Raw genomic sequence first — 14,196 nt, 5'->3', positions numbered from 1 at the left:
ATGCCCATTGCAGATTTTTGTTGCCGAAAGCCATAATACATATGTGTGAAATAAAGTGATCTGTTTGCAAATGCTATTTTTTTATCCCTTTTTTCCATGCTCTCGTATATTTGCCTTAATGTTCTCACGATGGTATTACGTTACGTGTTTGCGTTATGCTCATAATTTTAGTTATCTTTTTGTGTATCATTGTATACCCACTTCTGCCATAGCGCCGTTAGTGCTGCAGTACATGTAAATAAACGAATGAATAAATAAGGAAATTGGTAAAAAAACAAATAAACAAATAAATAAATAAAGAATTTTTAAATAAATAAACACCGGCAACAAGGAAGTGGATTCGGACCTGCGCTACGCAACGTTTTTGACGAGCTAGTCTTAGCTACGCACAAGCTCCAGAGTTGGCTACCCGATTTCAACGGCTAATCAAAGTCATCGTGGTTTGGACGCCTGTAATTTTACTTCTAGGCTAACAACATGACTGATGCAGCAATGAAGAGAGCCACCTGCTAACGCTGTGTGAGGAGCAGACATCACACATTCTGTGCCCCATTCAGCCACGCACTCCAGCAACTGTCAACTACGGCGACATCGTAGCTGCGCTACAAAAGCACTATGATCCAAGGCCATCGGAGGTTTACAGCTGAGCCCACGTCCAACGGCGAGACCAACTGGAAGGCAGAAAAGTCAGCGATTACGTAGCGGCTATAAAAAACTGGCTGCTGACTGCAATTTCGCGACGCTGACCTCAGCAACTTCAGCTAATGCGCAGGAGGGAGGATCGACTTTCAGGCCTGCTAGCATCACCATACTGCCCTTGGACGCTCTGCTGCCAGACCGTTTTGTGTGCGGACTGCGTGACGAAGGCATACAACAACGCCTGTACGCAGAAACGGGTCTCACATTCTTCAAAGCGTACGATATCGCCCGGCGAGCGGAGAGCACCAGTCACCAGCAAAGGGATTTCCGAAGGAACGTAGAGCCATTGCACCACAACGGTCAGCAGCCAGGCCATTCTGCTACCACGGCCAACTCAAGGAAAAAAAAAACACAGCGCTGTTGGCGATGCAACGACATGCCCGGTCTCCAGGTATGTTGATTCAAGACAACTACGTGCAATCTTTGCCAAATTGGGGAAACATCAAAAAGGCATGCATAACCAAGTGCAAACAGCCCAGGCCGAGAAGTTCAGTGCATCGTAACAACAATGTCGACGCTCGAAAGGCCAGACACAACATAGCACAAGCAGAACATCACTAGCGTCAGTGGCTCTATACGACTTAAACGCCGTTGCGAATCTAGGCACGAGACCGCGGAAAATGACAGAAATAGTAGTCCACCATCACCCCATAAACTGTGGGTTAGGTTCTTGAACAGCATGCACGCTCATCACTGAGGACACTTTTTGAGCTACTTGGAGTGAATAAACGGGCCAACTCTTCAGCAAGACGACATGCAGCTGAGAACGGGTCAGGACATTTCCTTAAACTACTGAGTTGTGCCAACGTGGAGGTCTAGTACAACGGCCAGACCCACCATCTGGCACTGCTTGTAGTCCACGGCTCCGTATGAAGCCTTTTAGGCCGAAACTAATTCATCTATCTCGGAGCAGTCGTTGGTGGAGTTAACCATGCACCCTGGTATGCTTCAGTGGAGGAGCTCCAAGAGAGGTACAATGTGGTTTTTTTCCGAAGAAATACTATAGAAGCATAGAACCTCCAGTCACATTGGATCTGCGAAAAGATGCAACACCAAATTGTTTAAGGCTAGTTCGGTACCTTTTACTAAACGAACTTCAGTCGTGGATGAGCTTGACCGACAGGAGCAAGGAATCATCGAACTGACACAGCATTCAAAATGGGCTACACCACTCGTTGTCATGCAAAAGCAGAACAGTACCCTACGCCTCTGCGGATACCATCGGAGCACCGCCAACTTGTCTACAAAGGAATCATCCTACCCACTGCCGACACCGGAAGAGGTTTTTAGCACGCTTTGGGGTGGGAAAATCTTCAGCACCTTGGATTTGACACAAGCCTTCCAGCAACTGAAGGTGAGCAAATCTACATCTAAACTGCTCGTGATAAGCACCAGTAAGGGTCTCTACAAAGTGAAAAGGCTACCAATCAGCATAGCTGCAACACCAGTAAAAATTGATAAATTTATGGAGTCTATACTTGGCGGCATCTCTGGAGTTTGCTTCTATTTAGGTGATGTTGTTGTCGTGAGCGCCTTCAATGAAGAGCACTCAAAACGTTTGGAGCTCACTCTTGAAATGCCATCAAATGCTAACTTGCCCTTCAGCAAGAAAAAATATATTGTTGCGGTGCCTGAAGAGAAGTGTCTTGGACACCAGATTGACGCGCACGGTATTCATCCCACTGAAAACAATGTGCAAGCAATCACTGAAGTACGAGCGCCTACTAACAAACAAGAATCGCAGCCATTCTTAGGGATATTAACTTTCTACGATCGGTTCTTGTAACATTAAGCTACAGTGGCCAACAATCTACACGAGCCCCTGCGAAAAAGAAGTGCTATAGACGTGGTCGCGACGCCCCCTACATTCATTTGTTGCCTTTAAGGAACTGCCATGGAAGTCTACTGTACTGCGACATTACGCCGAAAGGAGACCCCTACTGCTAGCCTGTGACGCATCTCCACACGGAGTGGGAGCAGTCTTTTCCTAAACTGACGACCAGGGAAGAGAAGCCCCGACCGCTTTCGGATTGCACACTCTATCGCAGGCAGAGAGGAATTATTCCCAGCTAGACAAAGAGACAAAGAGGGACTTGCCATCGTCTACGCAGCAGAACACTTTTGACAGCATATTACCGACAAAAAAGGGACCTTGATAACTGATCACTTGCCCTTATTGGGCATTACGGGACGCCAGAAACCGATGTCACAGACGTTGTCGCCGCGAATGACACGATGGTGTATCAAGATGTCAGCGTACGATTATCAACTCGTACATCTTACTGGCAAGAAACACCAGAACGCCGACGCACTAAGCCGCCTGCCGCTCGACACCACGATAGACGAACCACCCCCGCCAGGTGATATACTCATGTTCAAAGTGCTTCCAAACCCTCTCTAACGGCTGGCATGGTAGAAGCATCAACGCAAGAGTACACGGTTCTAAAGGAAGTCTACTCAGCTATACAGGGAGGTAACGTGCACGAGCTAAAGGATGAACACCTCAACGCTTACCGCAAGCGAGCTACCGATTTGAGCACTTATCGTGACTGTGTCGCCATTGGAGCAAGGGTGCTGATTCCTGCGGCATTTCGTGAACAAGCCATGTCGCTTGTTCCCGCAGGTAATGGAGACATTGCTGCCATGAAGAAGTGCGTCAGAAGTTACATGAGGTGGCCGGGTATCGACTATGACATCGAATCAACAGTTCACGATTGCCAGTCTTGCTAATGCAACCACAGAGCCCCACCAAAAGCTCCTACACGAAACGGAAAATACCATAATCACCTTGGCACACCCTGCAGATTGACTTTGCTCGGCATATCGAAAAATGTTCATTTCTGGCGGTTGTTGCCACATACACCAAATGGCTGGAGGTGAAACAACATGGCCAAAATGATATCAGTGGCTGTTATTGACACTTCGCGGTCGTTGTTTGCAACTTTCGGACTACCGCGCAAGGTTGTCTAAGACAACGGCATTTCGTTTTTGTCTACAGAGATTCTCAAGTTCTATAGAGACAACGGCGTCTTGTCTGCTGTGTCAGCTGCATATCATCCGGGGGCCAACAGGGAAGCCGAGCGCTATGTGGCAGAGCTCAAACACGCCCTCGTTAAAGATCAGACTGGGACAATTCAACACCACGTCCCACGCTATCTCTTCAGACAGCACAACACTGCTTAAAGCTCTTCAGGGGAAACGCCAGTGAAACTGATGTTTGGCCGAGAAATGCGAACCCAACTGACAGCAATTGTCAAGGGGGCCCTCCGTGAAGACATTGTTCGAAGAAGAAAAGCTGCGGCGTAGTAGCAGAAGTGAAAGTGGGCAGCGCGTATGCGCCTGCCAGTTTAACAGAAGGCCTGGCTGGGCTGAAGCAACGGTGCTCAAACGCACGGGTTTGCGGTCATGGCTCGCCGACATCGGCGGAAAGGTCAAACGCCGCCACTTTAATCAGCTACGTCGTCCAGGTAGTTTGTCAAGGGAAGCTTCCGTTCAAGCAGGCATCCCGACGGAAGCTTCGTCTCGCTTAGCCTGGCATCTCGCACCTGATGAATCGGCGCCGTCACCGACCGGCACTGAACACAAGGAAAACGACACTCGGCGAGCCGAGGCTTCTCTTCCCCACAGAGTGTCCACGCGACAACGGCAGCCCCCAGACCACTTCGAAGCGACAATCGAAGGAGGGAAGAGATGTTGTGTCCCAAACCACCCCTGGGTCCAGAGCGAGCCTCCGACGGTACACAACGAAGCGGAGGACGACCGGTTGCAAACGACTCTGGTCGTTAAGACTCCTCCTCCTCCGTCCCCTGTTTGACAGAACGATCCACCGATCGCTTACCTACGGCAGTTCAGCTGCGGCCTCCGTCTGAGTAGGGATAAACAAGTTTTAACCGTTCGAGATTGCCTATGCCTTTTCACTACCATTACTGAAGGTCTTGTATGGGACGAAGACAACTCCGGACATAACAGCAAGTAACACCAATTTATTATTATTATTATTATTATTTTCAGACACCCTTCCCGCAAAAATAAATTTCAAGTACTTCGGCACTACCATTGCTGCCAAATGGAGCGCATCTACTTCTTAGAAGATAGAGGGCTGTTTGATCTTGCAAGCGATACTGCCTTCAAACACGAGATCCTTGAGAGGTCATAAAGATAACACGTATTCGCCCTAAGCCAAGCTGCTCTGCGGGACTTTATTTACAAAAGGAAGAAAACAGCCTAATTGAAAAACGAGACAGATTGAGGTGTTGGGAGTGGTAATAAGATAAGGACTGATGCACTCAAGTGTATAAAAGCTCTTGTGCATTCTTCTTGCGACACCTGCGGAATGCGGTTCTCGTACAACTCTTGCATGGTGTCTATATACAGGACCCCCTCAGAAACACAAGGAATTGTGCTTCCCGACCGAAAGGAGCAACTACGTCTGTGCTGATTGAGGTTATTGATCGAGTGCTCTATGAAACTAAATGTAAAATTTTATAATTGAGCGACTAGGACGCATATGTATATAGAGCTGATCGTAACGCGGTTTAGTTTTACTGAACTAGATAAATGTAGATCTTAATGCGCTTAAAGTAATAAAATATATAGGTGCGCCGTATGCTGACAATAAGCAACTGAAAGTAATTTTTGCCACTCTACCAAAGTTAGAAAAACTAACTTCAAATAATTTCTGATAAGTCCTTCATTAAGGCAACGGTTAAACGAAAATTTGAATTCTGCTCATTGAGGTGACGAATCGAATTCAAGATGTGGCGCTGTAAAAATCTACAGCGGCTGGGTGCGCGCTGTAAGTGCAACACATTCAAGGCGCTGCCGTATCCTGCGGCGCAGTCCTCGCAAAAAAAGCAATGTTGTGGTGAATGCTGCATGAATAAAGAACACAACGCACGGTACTCGCCCACCAACGTAAAATATACTGCGGCCGCGATCCGATCCGACGCCGGCTTCAACAGTGGACCGCTGTGGTAACCTGTTGTTGGAATTTTCCTGCACTCAATATATATATATATATATATATATATATATATATATATATATATATATATATATATATATATATATATATATATATATATATATATATATATATATATATATATATATATATATATATACATATATATTATTCGAAGATCGTCGGTTCGATTCCTACTCGCGGCTGGTAATTTGTTCATCCACTTTTCTTTCTTCTTATTGACATTCCATTGGTTCTAATAACTTCCCCTGTACATTCCTTGGCGTTACTGTCTGTTAGATCTCAATATATTGTGTCAAAACACTGAAAAACGAGTCCTCAGGTATACACTTCTTTCCCTTATTTCTTAACGAGGGTCTCGTACTGGCAGACTTGATGTCATTAGGTTGTATACGAGGGACTATTAGTCAGCTGTCCGCTCGTAATTAGTACGTGCTACGTGACGCCAGACATGCGCATAAAAGAGTCATGGTTTCACACTCGTCGCTTGGCTTATGGATGGCGCTGACTGACATTCCTACTTCTAAATTCACATATAAACCTAAAAAAGTAAATGGAGGGAAGGCCGCTGTGATAGTTTAGTGGTTAAAGCATCGAGGTCGGAGGTCGTAGGTTCGATTCCTGCTCACGGCTGGTTATTTTTTCACCCACCTTTCTTTCTTCCTATTTACATTTCATTGGTTCTAATAACTTCCCCTGTACATTTCTTGGCATTACCGTCGGTTAGATCTCATTAATATTGTGTCAAAACACTGAAATACGAGCCCTTAGGTATACACTTCTTTCCCTTATATATATATATATATATATATATATATATATATATATATATATATATATATATATATATATATATATATATATATATATATATATATGTGTGTGTGTGTGTGTGTCAACAAGGATAAATATATATTTATTCCCAACAGTTTCGGGAAAGGTCCTCGCTTCATCAGGGGATGAGTTATACGAACATGAACTTCCAAACTTCGTTGCTGCCGCGTCCCTCTCGCCTTGAAAGATGTTTGCGAGAGTGAGAGAGAACTAAAGAAAGAAAGAAAGAGAAGAAAAAGAAGAAAGGAAAAAAAAGAAAACACTGTAAACGCTGAGCACGAAACCAGACTGTGCACTTTCAAATGTCGGTGTAAGTCCGCATCCGGTTCTCATCCCGTGCTGGTCAGTTCTCAACTTGCGTCGGACCACCCAAGATTGTTGCCGCGGTGGCGGGAGGGGTCCGCGACGGCGTGCGTAAGGAAAGGGTTTCCCCTAATTGGTCGGTCGGCTCTCTTTCATCATCGCCAGTTTCCCCTCAATGGCCGTGAAGTGGTAGGCGAGCGTAAACACTTTGTATGTGCACGTGAAAAAAAAAAACAAGGAGAGTGTACACGTACGAGTCAGTCAGAAAAAACAAGCATGGTCTCTAGCTATAAATCTTTGTCACCATTTCCTCCTAGCTTACTTCTCGGAGGCAGGAAAGTCTTCCGGGTTCCTCGTTGATGCCGGCTACTAATTTTCGAAGTTTTAAAATAAAATATGCCTCACGCTGTTCATGCTCGCGCCTGTTAGGGAAACCGGACTGCACCAGAGTTACACTGATATTTTCAAAACTGTGATTTGGCAGGCGCAAATGTCTAGATAAAGACAGCTTCGGCATTGAAGTGGCGTGGTTCCGGTGATTACTGAACTGCAGCCGAAATGGCGCGTCTATTTGGCTGATGTATTCTTGTCCGCAGATGTTGCAATGTAGCATGTATATTACGTTACTGGAGTCACAATTAGGGCTTTCAGCTATGCAGAATTTGAAGTCCGAGAAGTTCGCTTTTGATTCACGTGTTGTTACCATCTGTGGGCATACCTTGCATCGAGCTTTTCCGCATAGATGGCACCCTGATTGAATTTTGAAGGGGTTTGTTTCTGCTTTGACAAGAATATCCTTCAGGTTTTTATCACTGCGGTACACCACGTGAGGTGGCTTCGCGAAAATTGAAGTTAGTCGTTTGCTTTGCCTGATTAGGTTGAAATGGCGGGAAAGTATGTTGTTGATTCGTGGCGTTGATGAGAAGTAAGTTAGCACAAGGTTAGTTTGGGAAGTCGTTTTTAGATACTCTGTTTGGTCCCTTAATTATAACATTCCGGTTCACGTTGCGAGCACGTAGTATGGAATCGTCTAGAATATCTTCGGGATAATTTTGTTTCAATAGGAATGCTTTAGGTGTTTTGCATGTCTGTCAAATTCCTGCATATCGGTGCATATTCTTCGGTACCGGTAGGCCTGAGGATAAGGAATACTCGTTTCGCAATGCTTTGGATGGCTGCTGTTGAAATGTAGGTACCTTTGACGGTCTGTAGGCTTTTTGTAAAAGTTTGTGATGGTGACGTCACCGTGATAGTGACGTCCAAGAAGTTAATGCTAGTTTTGAAAATATTGTGCGTGCATTTAATTGACGGGTGGTGCTTGTTAAAATCCTCTATGAAGCGGAAAAGACTTCCCTCATCGTGATTTCATATCATAAAGATATCGTCTAAGTATCTTCCGTAGTAGAAAGTTTTCAAGGTGCGTTTCTCCATGAATAGGATTTCAAAAAAAGCTATAAAGGTGCTCGTGAAGTTTGGGGTCATTTTCGTGCCCATTGCAGTGCCACTGACCTGAAGGAATTGCGTGCCGTTGAACTCAAAATGGTTATACTTTAGCGGTACGAATTAGTTATACTTTGGTCTTGGTACCGTTCAAATTCATTGAATATATACCAGATGATGGACAAAAGGTTAAACCTCTTGACAAAAGTTGTACCTGAGCGAGTGTGAGCGTTGTTTTGGACAGATTAAGGACATTTTTCTCATAAGTTTTTGGCTGCTCTTGGCTATCACGTGGCACGAGAGTGTTAGAGTCATATTCGAGAGTAAGGCTGTTTTGATTAGGATTACACTGTAGTTTCGATTTCCCATTTTTCTCCTGAAAGTTATGTTGTAGTACGAGTGGTCCCTGGCGTTCTTGCACGGTCTCATTCCAATTTTCTTGTTGCAGAGCAGTGGAGCTTCTGCAGCCCCGATAGGATTTTCTATCGTTTACTATTGAAACTTCGCCTCTCTTTTTTGTTCATATCATTCCAAAGAGCCTACCGACCCGTAAAGGGAAAACCCTTTCCTCACGCACGCTGTCGCGGGCCCCTTCCGCCACCGCAGCGACTATCTTGAGTGGCCCGACACACGTCGAGAACTGACCAGCACGGGATGAGAAGCCGATGTGAACTTACGCCGACATTTGGATATGCACCGACTGGTTTGGTGCGCAGCGTTCACAGTGCTTTTTCTTCTTTTTTTCTTTTTTCTTTCTTTTTTTAGTTCTCTCTTACTCTCGCAAGCATCTTTCAAGGCGAGAGGGACGCGGCAGCAACGAAGTTTGAAAGTTCATGTTAGTATAGCTCATCCCTTGACGAAGGGAGGACCCCTCCCGAAACTGTTGGGAAATATATTTACCCTTGTTGACAACGCTCCCGTTGTGCCATATCCCATACCTTCATGAAGACTAACTGGCCCATTTAAATATTACTTCCAGTATATAAATAAATAATATATATATATATAAACATATAATGAGATCTAACAGACAGTAACGCCAAGGAAAGTACAGTTGAAGTTATTAGATCCAATAGAATGTAAATAGGAAGAAAGAAAAGTGGATGAAAAAAATAACCAGCCCTGAGCAGGACCACTTCCTATGTCATCGTTTCGGAAGCGCTGGATAGTTGTAGGATAGTTCCTGCTCACGGTTGGTTATTTTTTCATCCACTTTTCTTTCTTCTTATTTACATTTCATTGGTTCTAATAACTTCCCTTGTACATTCCTTGGCATTACTGTCTGTTAGATCTCATTATTATTGTGTTAAAACACGGAAAAACGAGCCCTTACGTATGCACTTCGTTCTCAATTATATATATATATACACTCTTTATTTAGGGCGAACTTGTGCCCGTAAACTCAAAGCTAAAAATGGTCAGCCAAAAATGCCTCTTGCTCGGTGACTCCAACTTCGTCGGTCTCTTCCTCTGCCCCTCGAGTATAGTGCTGGTCCCGTGGCGTAGCATCGTGCCGCGTGCAGGACGGCGTTCCATGGCGCGGCTTTCTTGCTACTTGCTTGGCGGCTTTTACGAACGCGAATTGTGGCACGCGTCTTCTGCGATGGTCGAGCTGTGGCATTAGTCCCCCTCTTAGCACGCATCGCCCCGATGCGCAGAGCCGGCTGACAGTTTCTAAACAACAGGACTTGTCCTTGTGTTAGACGACGTGAGTCAGTTCATTTGATTAGTTCCTGTCGTAGTACGGTTTCATACGTACTACATGTGCAACTTTCGCGAGATTCCTGCGTCGAGTTGTGCATACTTGACCTTGGGGGATCACTTCGTAGTTTAATGGGCCTAGCTGACGAATATCCCTGTAAGGGCCAAAGTAGCGCCGCATAAGCTTTTCTGATAGGCCACGTGCACGTACAGGCGTCCAGACCCACACTTGGTCTCCAGGGGAGTACTGAACGTCCCTTCGTCTTAGATTGTAACGGTGCGCGTCGACGTCCTGCTGTTGAATGATGCGGTTCTGTGCTAGTTGTTGCGCCTGTTCAGCCCTTTCTACATATTCGCTTATGTCAGGGTCCTCTTGATTCGTGTTGTTGACAGACAGCATCGCGTCTAATGTCGTTATTACTGTCCGACCATAAACAAGTTGAAATGGCGTGGAGTGGGTTGTCTCTTGTACTGCGGTATTGTATGCAAATGTAGCATACGGTAATATGGCGTCCCAAGTCCGATGCTCGACGTCCACATACATCGCGATCATGTCAGCAAGCGTCATCTTCAGCCTTTCAGTTAACCCGTTACTTTGTGAATGGTATGTGGTAGTTCTTCTGAGGTCGGTGCGCGTTAGTTTCTTGACAGACTGTACTAGCCTGGCAGTGAACGCAGTTCCTTTGTCAGTTATAAGGACTTTAGGTGCGACATGTCGCAGCACTATCTGGGTTACAAAAAACTGAGCCACTTCAGCGGCCATTCCTTTGGTGAGAGATGACGTCTCGGCATACCGGGTCATGTAGTCGGTTGCTACAACTATCAAGCGCTTCCCAAACGATGACATAGGAAATGGTCCTAGCAAATTCATTCCGACCTGCTCAAACGGGACGTTCGATGGCTCTATCGGTTTCAAAAGTCCTGCTGGTTTTTGGGTGGTACTTTGCGTCTTTGGCGTTCTCGACATGATCTTACGTAATGCTGTACTGAATCCATCAATTTTGGCCAGTAATATCTCCAGCGGATTCTTGCCAAAGTCCTACTAATCCCCAAGTGACCTGCCGATGGGTCATCATGACACGCTTCTAAAATTTCCGCTCGCAGTGATGATGGTATCAGCGGTAGGAACGTTTCACCGGTGTGTTGAAAGTTTCTCTTGTAGAGAACGTTGTTGTGGAGGATGTAGGAACGTAGTCCACAGACGAAAACTCGTGGTACTTCGACTTGCTGCCCCTCTAAGTATTGAATGAGCAGAAGTAATTCTGGGTCCATTCGTTGATCATGAGCTATCTCCGACACATTCACAGCTCCAAGAAATGCGGAGTCTTGTTCATGCTCACGAGACGAGGTCTGGACTGGTGCTCGTGACAAGCAATCCGCGTCATTGTGCTAGTGGCCAAACTTGTAGACTATGGTGATGTCATATTCTTGTAGACGCAGGCTCCATCTAGTCCAGGAAGTCTTCCGGAAGGATCCTTGAAGTTCGCAAGCCAGCACAATGAATGATGGTCACTGATGGCTCATAATGGTCTACCGTATAAATATGTACGGAACTTACTGATGACCCATATAACTGCAAGACAATCCTTTTCCGTAGCCGAATAATTATACTCAGCTTTCGACAGAGAGCGGCTTGCATAAGCAATAGCTCTTTCTTCCCCGTTCTGCTATTGAACAAGAATAGCACCGAGGCCAACTTTGCTGGCGTCCGTATGAATGTCTGTTTTGGCATCTTCGTCAAAATGAGCGAGTAATGGAGGTGACTGCAAATGTCGTCGTAACTCAGAGAAGGCGTCTTCTTGCTCTTGGTGCCAGATGAATGGCACACCTCCCTTCGTAAGCCGTGTCAGTGGTTCCGCAATCTTGGAGAAGTTTTCAACGAAGCGCCTATAGTAGGCACAAAGCCCCAGGAAACGTCGCATAGCTTTCTTGTCTCTTGGCCTTGGGAAATTTTCAACCGCAGTGATCTTATCCGGATCTGGGCGGACACCGTGAGAACTTAAAATGTGCCCGAGGAACCGAAGCTCCCGAAATCCAAAGTGGCACTTCTCGGGTTTGATCGTAGGTGCAGCCATACAAATAGCGTCCAGTACCGTTCTCAATCTCTGTACGTGCTGCTCGAACGTAGTGGAAAAAATTACTACGTCATCAAGATAGACAATACATGACTGCCATTTGAGACCGGAGAGCACAGTGTTCATTATCCTCTGGAAGGTAGCGGGAGCAGAACTCCAACCAAATGGGAGTACTTTAAAGTCGTAGAGTCCGTCGGGTGTCACAAACGCATCTTTTCAAGCTCTAGTTCGTCGACTTCTATTTGTCAGTACCCGCTCTTTAGATCCAACGATGAAAAAAAGTGAGCAATGCGCAGTTTATCCAACGTATAGTCGACTCGTGGGAGTGGGTACACGTCTCGCTTCGTGACGAGGTTGAGTTTTCTGTAATCAACACAGAACCGCATGGTGTTGTCCTTCTTCTTCACCAGTACTACCGGCGACGCCCATGGGCTTTTGGAGGGCTGTATGACATCGTCATCGAGCATCTCCTGAACTTGCTTCTTTATCGCCTCCCTTTCTTTCGGAGCTACTCGGTATGGATGCTCACATACTGGTCTAACATGCCCTTTGATTACATTGTGGTGCTTTGCTACAGGCGTTCGTCAGACGTTCGACGAAGAGGAAAGACACTCTGCGAATTCTTTGATCAACTCCACAATCTGGTCTTTCTGCAGAGATGAAAGCTCTCGGTCAATATCTATTTTCTCGAGGACACTGTCCACTGTTGAGGGCGTTGTAGGTACTTTTTCTATGGTTCAAACATCTGAGACTTGTACGTAGTCATGAAGTGATGCTATCGCTGCTCCCTTCGCCACATGCTGTACCTCGTTGGTAAAGTTAGTCAATAGCACATCAGTATATCCGTTCCGCAGGTGCACTGGACCTCTCACCACGCGTATCTCAATGTGCGTAGCAGTTCGATATTTCCATCAGCTAGTCCGGCATATGCACGAAAAACGTCGCTTTTCACAGAAACTGTCTCGCTGCTACGTGGCGGCATTGTCACACCTTCATCCACAATACGAAGAGACAAAACAATTAGTTGCTCCGCATGACACACCGCAACAGCGTTTTCTGTAGAGAAAGAAACTTGGGATTTCTGCAAGTCGATGATGGCACTGTTTGCTTGCAGGAAGTCCATGCCCAGAATTGCCTCATGGGAGCATTTGGGGAGAACAATAAAACTGCAGACGTACACATGGCCTCTTATTCCTACTCTCGTTATGCACAATCCTACGGGGCTGACTAAACGCTCTCCGGCGGTGCGTATCTGCGGTCCGGTCCAATGAGTGAGCACTTTCTTCAGCTTCTTTGCGAGCATGCTACTTATTACTGAGTAGTCTGCACCTGTGTCTATTAACGCTATGGTTTCGACGAGGTCGATTCTGACTTGTAGCTCGGATGTCACGTCACCATTACTGCGCTTGTCCGTCGTTGTGTCAGTGTCGTCGTCTGATCCGGTTAGCAATGGAGGGTTTTCAGTTTTCCGAAAATCAGCGGCCCTGCCTCCACAGGTCGCTGGTTTTAGTTTTCCCGTCGCGGGCTTGGTGAACGACACTTCGGGAAAGTAGATGATGGGTGTGGACTCGGCGACCTATTGCGCATTGGTGCAATCGACCGCGATTCATGTCGCTGAGTGTTTGAAGAGGCATAGCGCGAAGATAAATATTCTTCAATTTCGTAAGGGCACTCACCGTTACGAGGGCAAGGTGCATTCACTGGGAAGCCACGTAGCCCGACCCGATGGTAGTGGCATGTCCGATAAAGATGACCTGCCTCCCCACAGTGGTAGCAGAGGGGCCACCGTTCTGCCGTGCGCTATACATCACTTTTGCGGGGTCTCGCTTCTGGCATCGGAGGTGGCGTACTGCGAGGAAAGGTCGGTGGCACAACGGGAGCTTGTGCAAAGTTCGGGCGTCTCATGTCTTGTCGTACGACTTGCGCGTACGACAGCTGTGGCTGAGGTTCCGGTTGCGTGTGGTGTGGCACCTGAGACTGCGGTTGAATAATTGCTTGCCGCACTTCTTCACGTAGAACGTCCGTGATTGAGGGCATCACTGAAGGACTTTGGGGAAGTTGCAGTTTCTGGAGCTCCTCCTTAACAATAGCCCTCACCATTTCCCTGAGGACGTCAACCTTTGTGGGGAGGGTTGTTGACTCCGCCCTGACTGAAGAGAC

General features: G+C 46.4%; 1 protein-coding gene across 7 annotated transcripts in view; it reads left to right on the top strand.

Annotated features, from left to right (window-relative positions):
* The window catches only part of LOC119182165 (luciferin 4-monooxygenase), a 168,863-nt gene that overhangs the window by 28,885 nt on the left and 125,782 nt on the right, over positions 1 to 14,196 (top strand). For 2 of the 7 annotated variants that reach the window (XM_075896095.1, XM_075896094.1), the window contains exon 2: positions 5,074 to 5,142. The exons of 3 other annotated variants lie outside the window; for them this stretch is intronic. Coding sequence is in view for 2 of the 4 variants with exons in the window: in XM_075896099.1 (XP_075752214.1) it covers positions 13,304 to 13,307 (4 nt within the window). In the remaining 2 variants the exon portion in view is untranslated. Of the gene's footprint in view, positions 1 to 5,073; positions 5,143 to 13,164; positions 13,308 to 14,196 lie in introns of those variants that run through there. 2 more of the 7 variants (XM_075896099.1, XM_075896093.1) reach the window with 2 other exon arrangements.

The sequence above is a fragment of the Rhipicephalus microplus genome, chromosome 5 (genome assembly GCF_043290135.1).
Source record: "Rhipicephalus microplus isolate Deutch F79 chromosome 5, USDA_Rmic, whole genome shotgun sequence".
Classification (NCBI taxonomy): Eukaryota; Metazoa; Arthropoda; class Arachnida; order Ixodida; family Ixodidae; genus Rhipicephalus; species Rhipicephalus microplus.
Note: the sequence above shows the minus strand (reverse complement) of the source record. Positions and strands in the feature narration are given on the sequence as shown.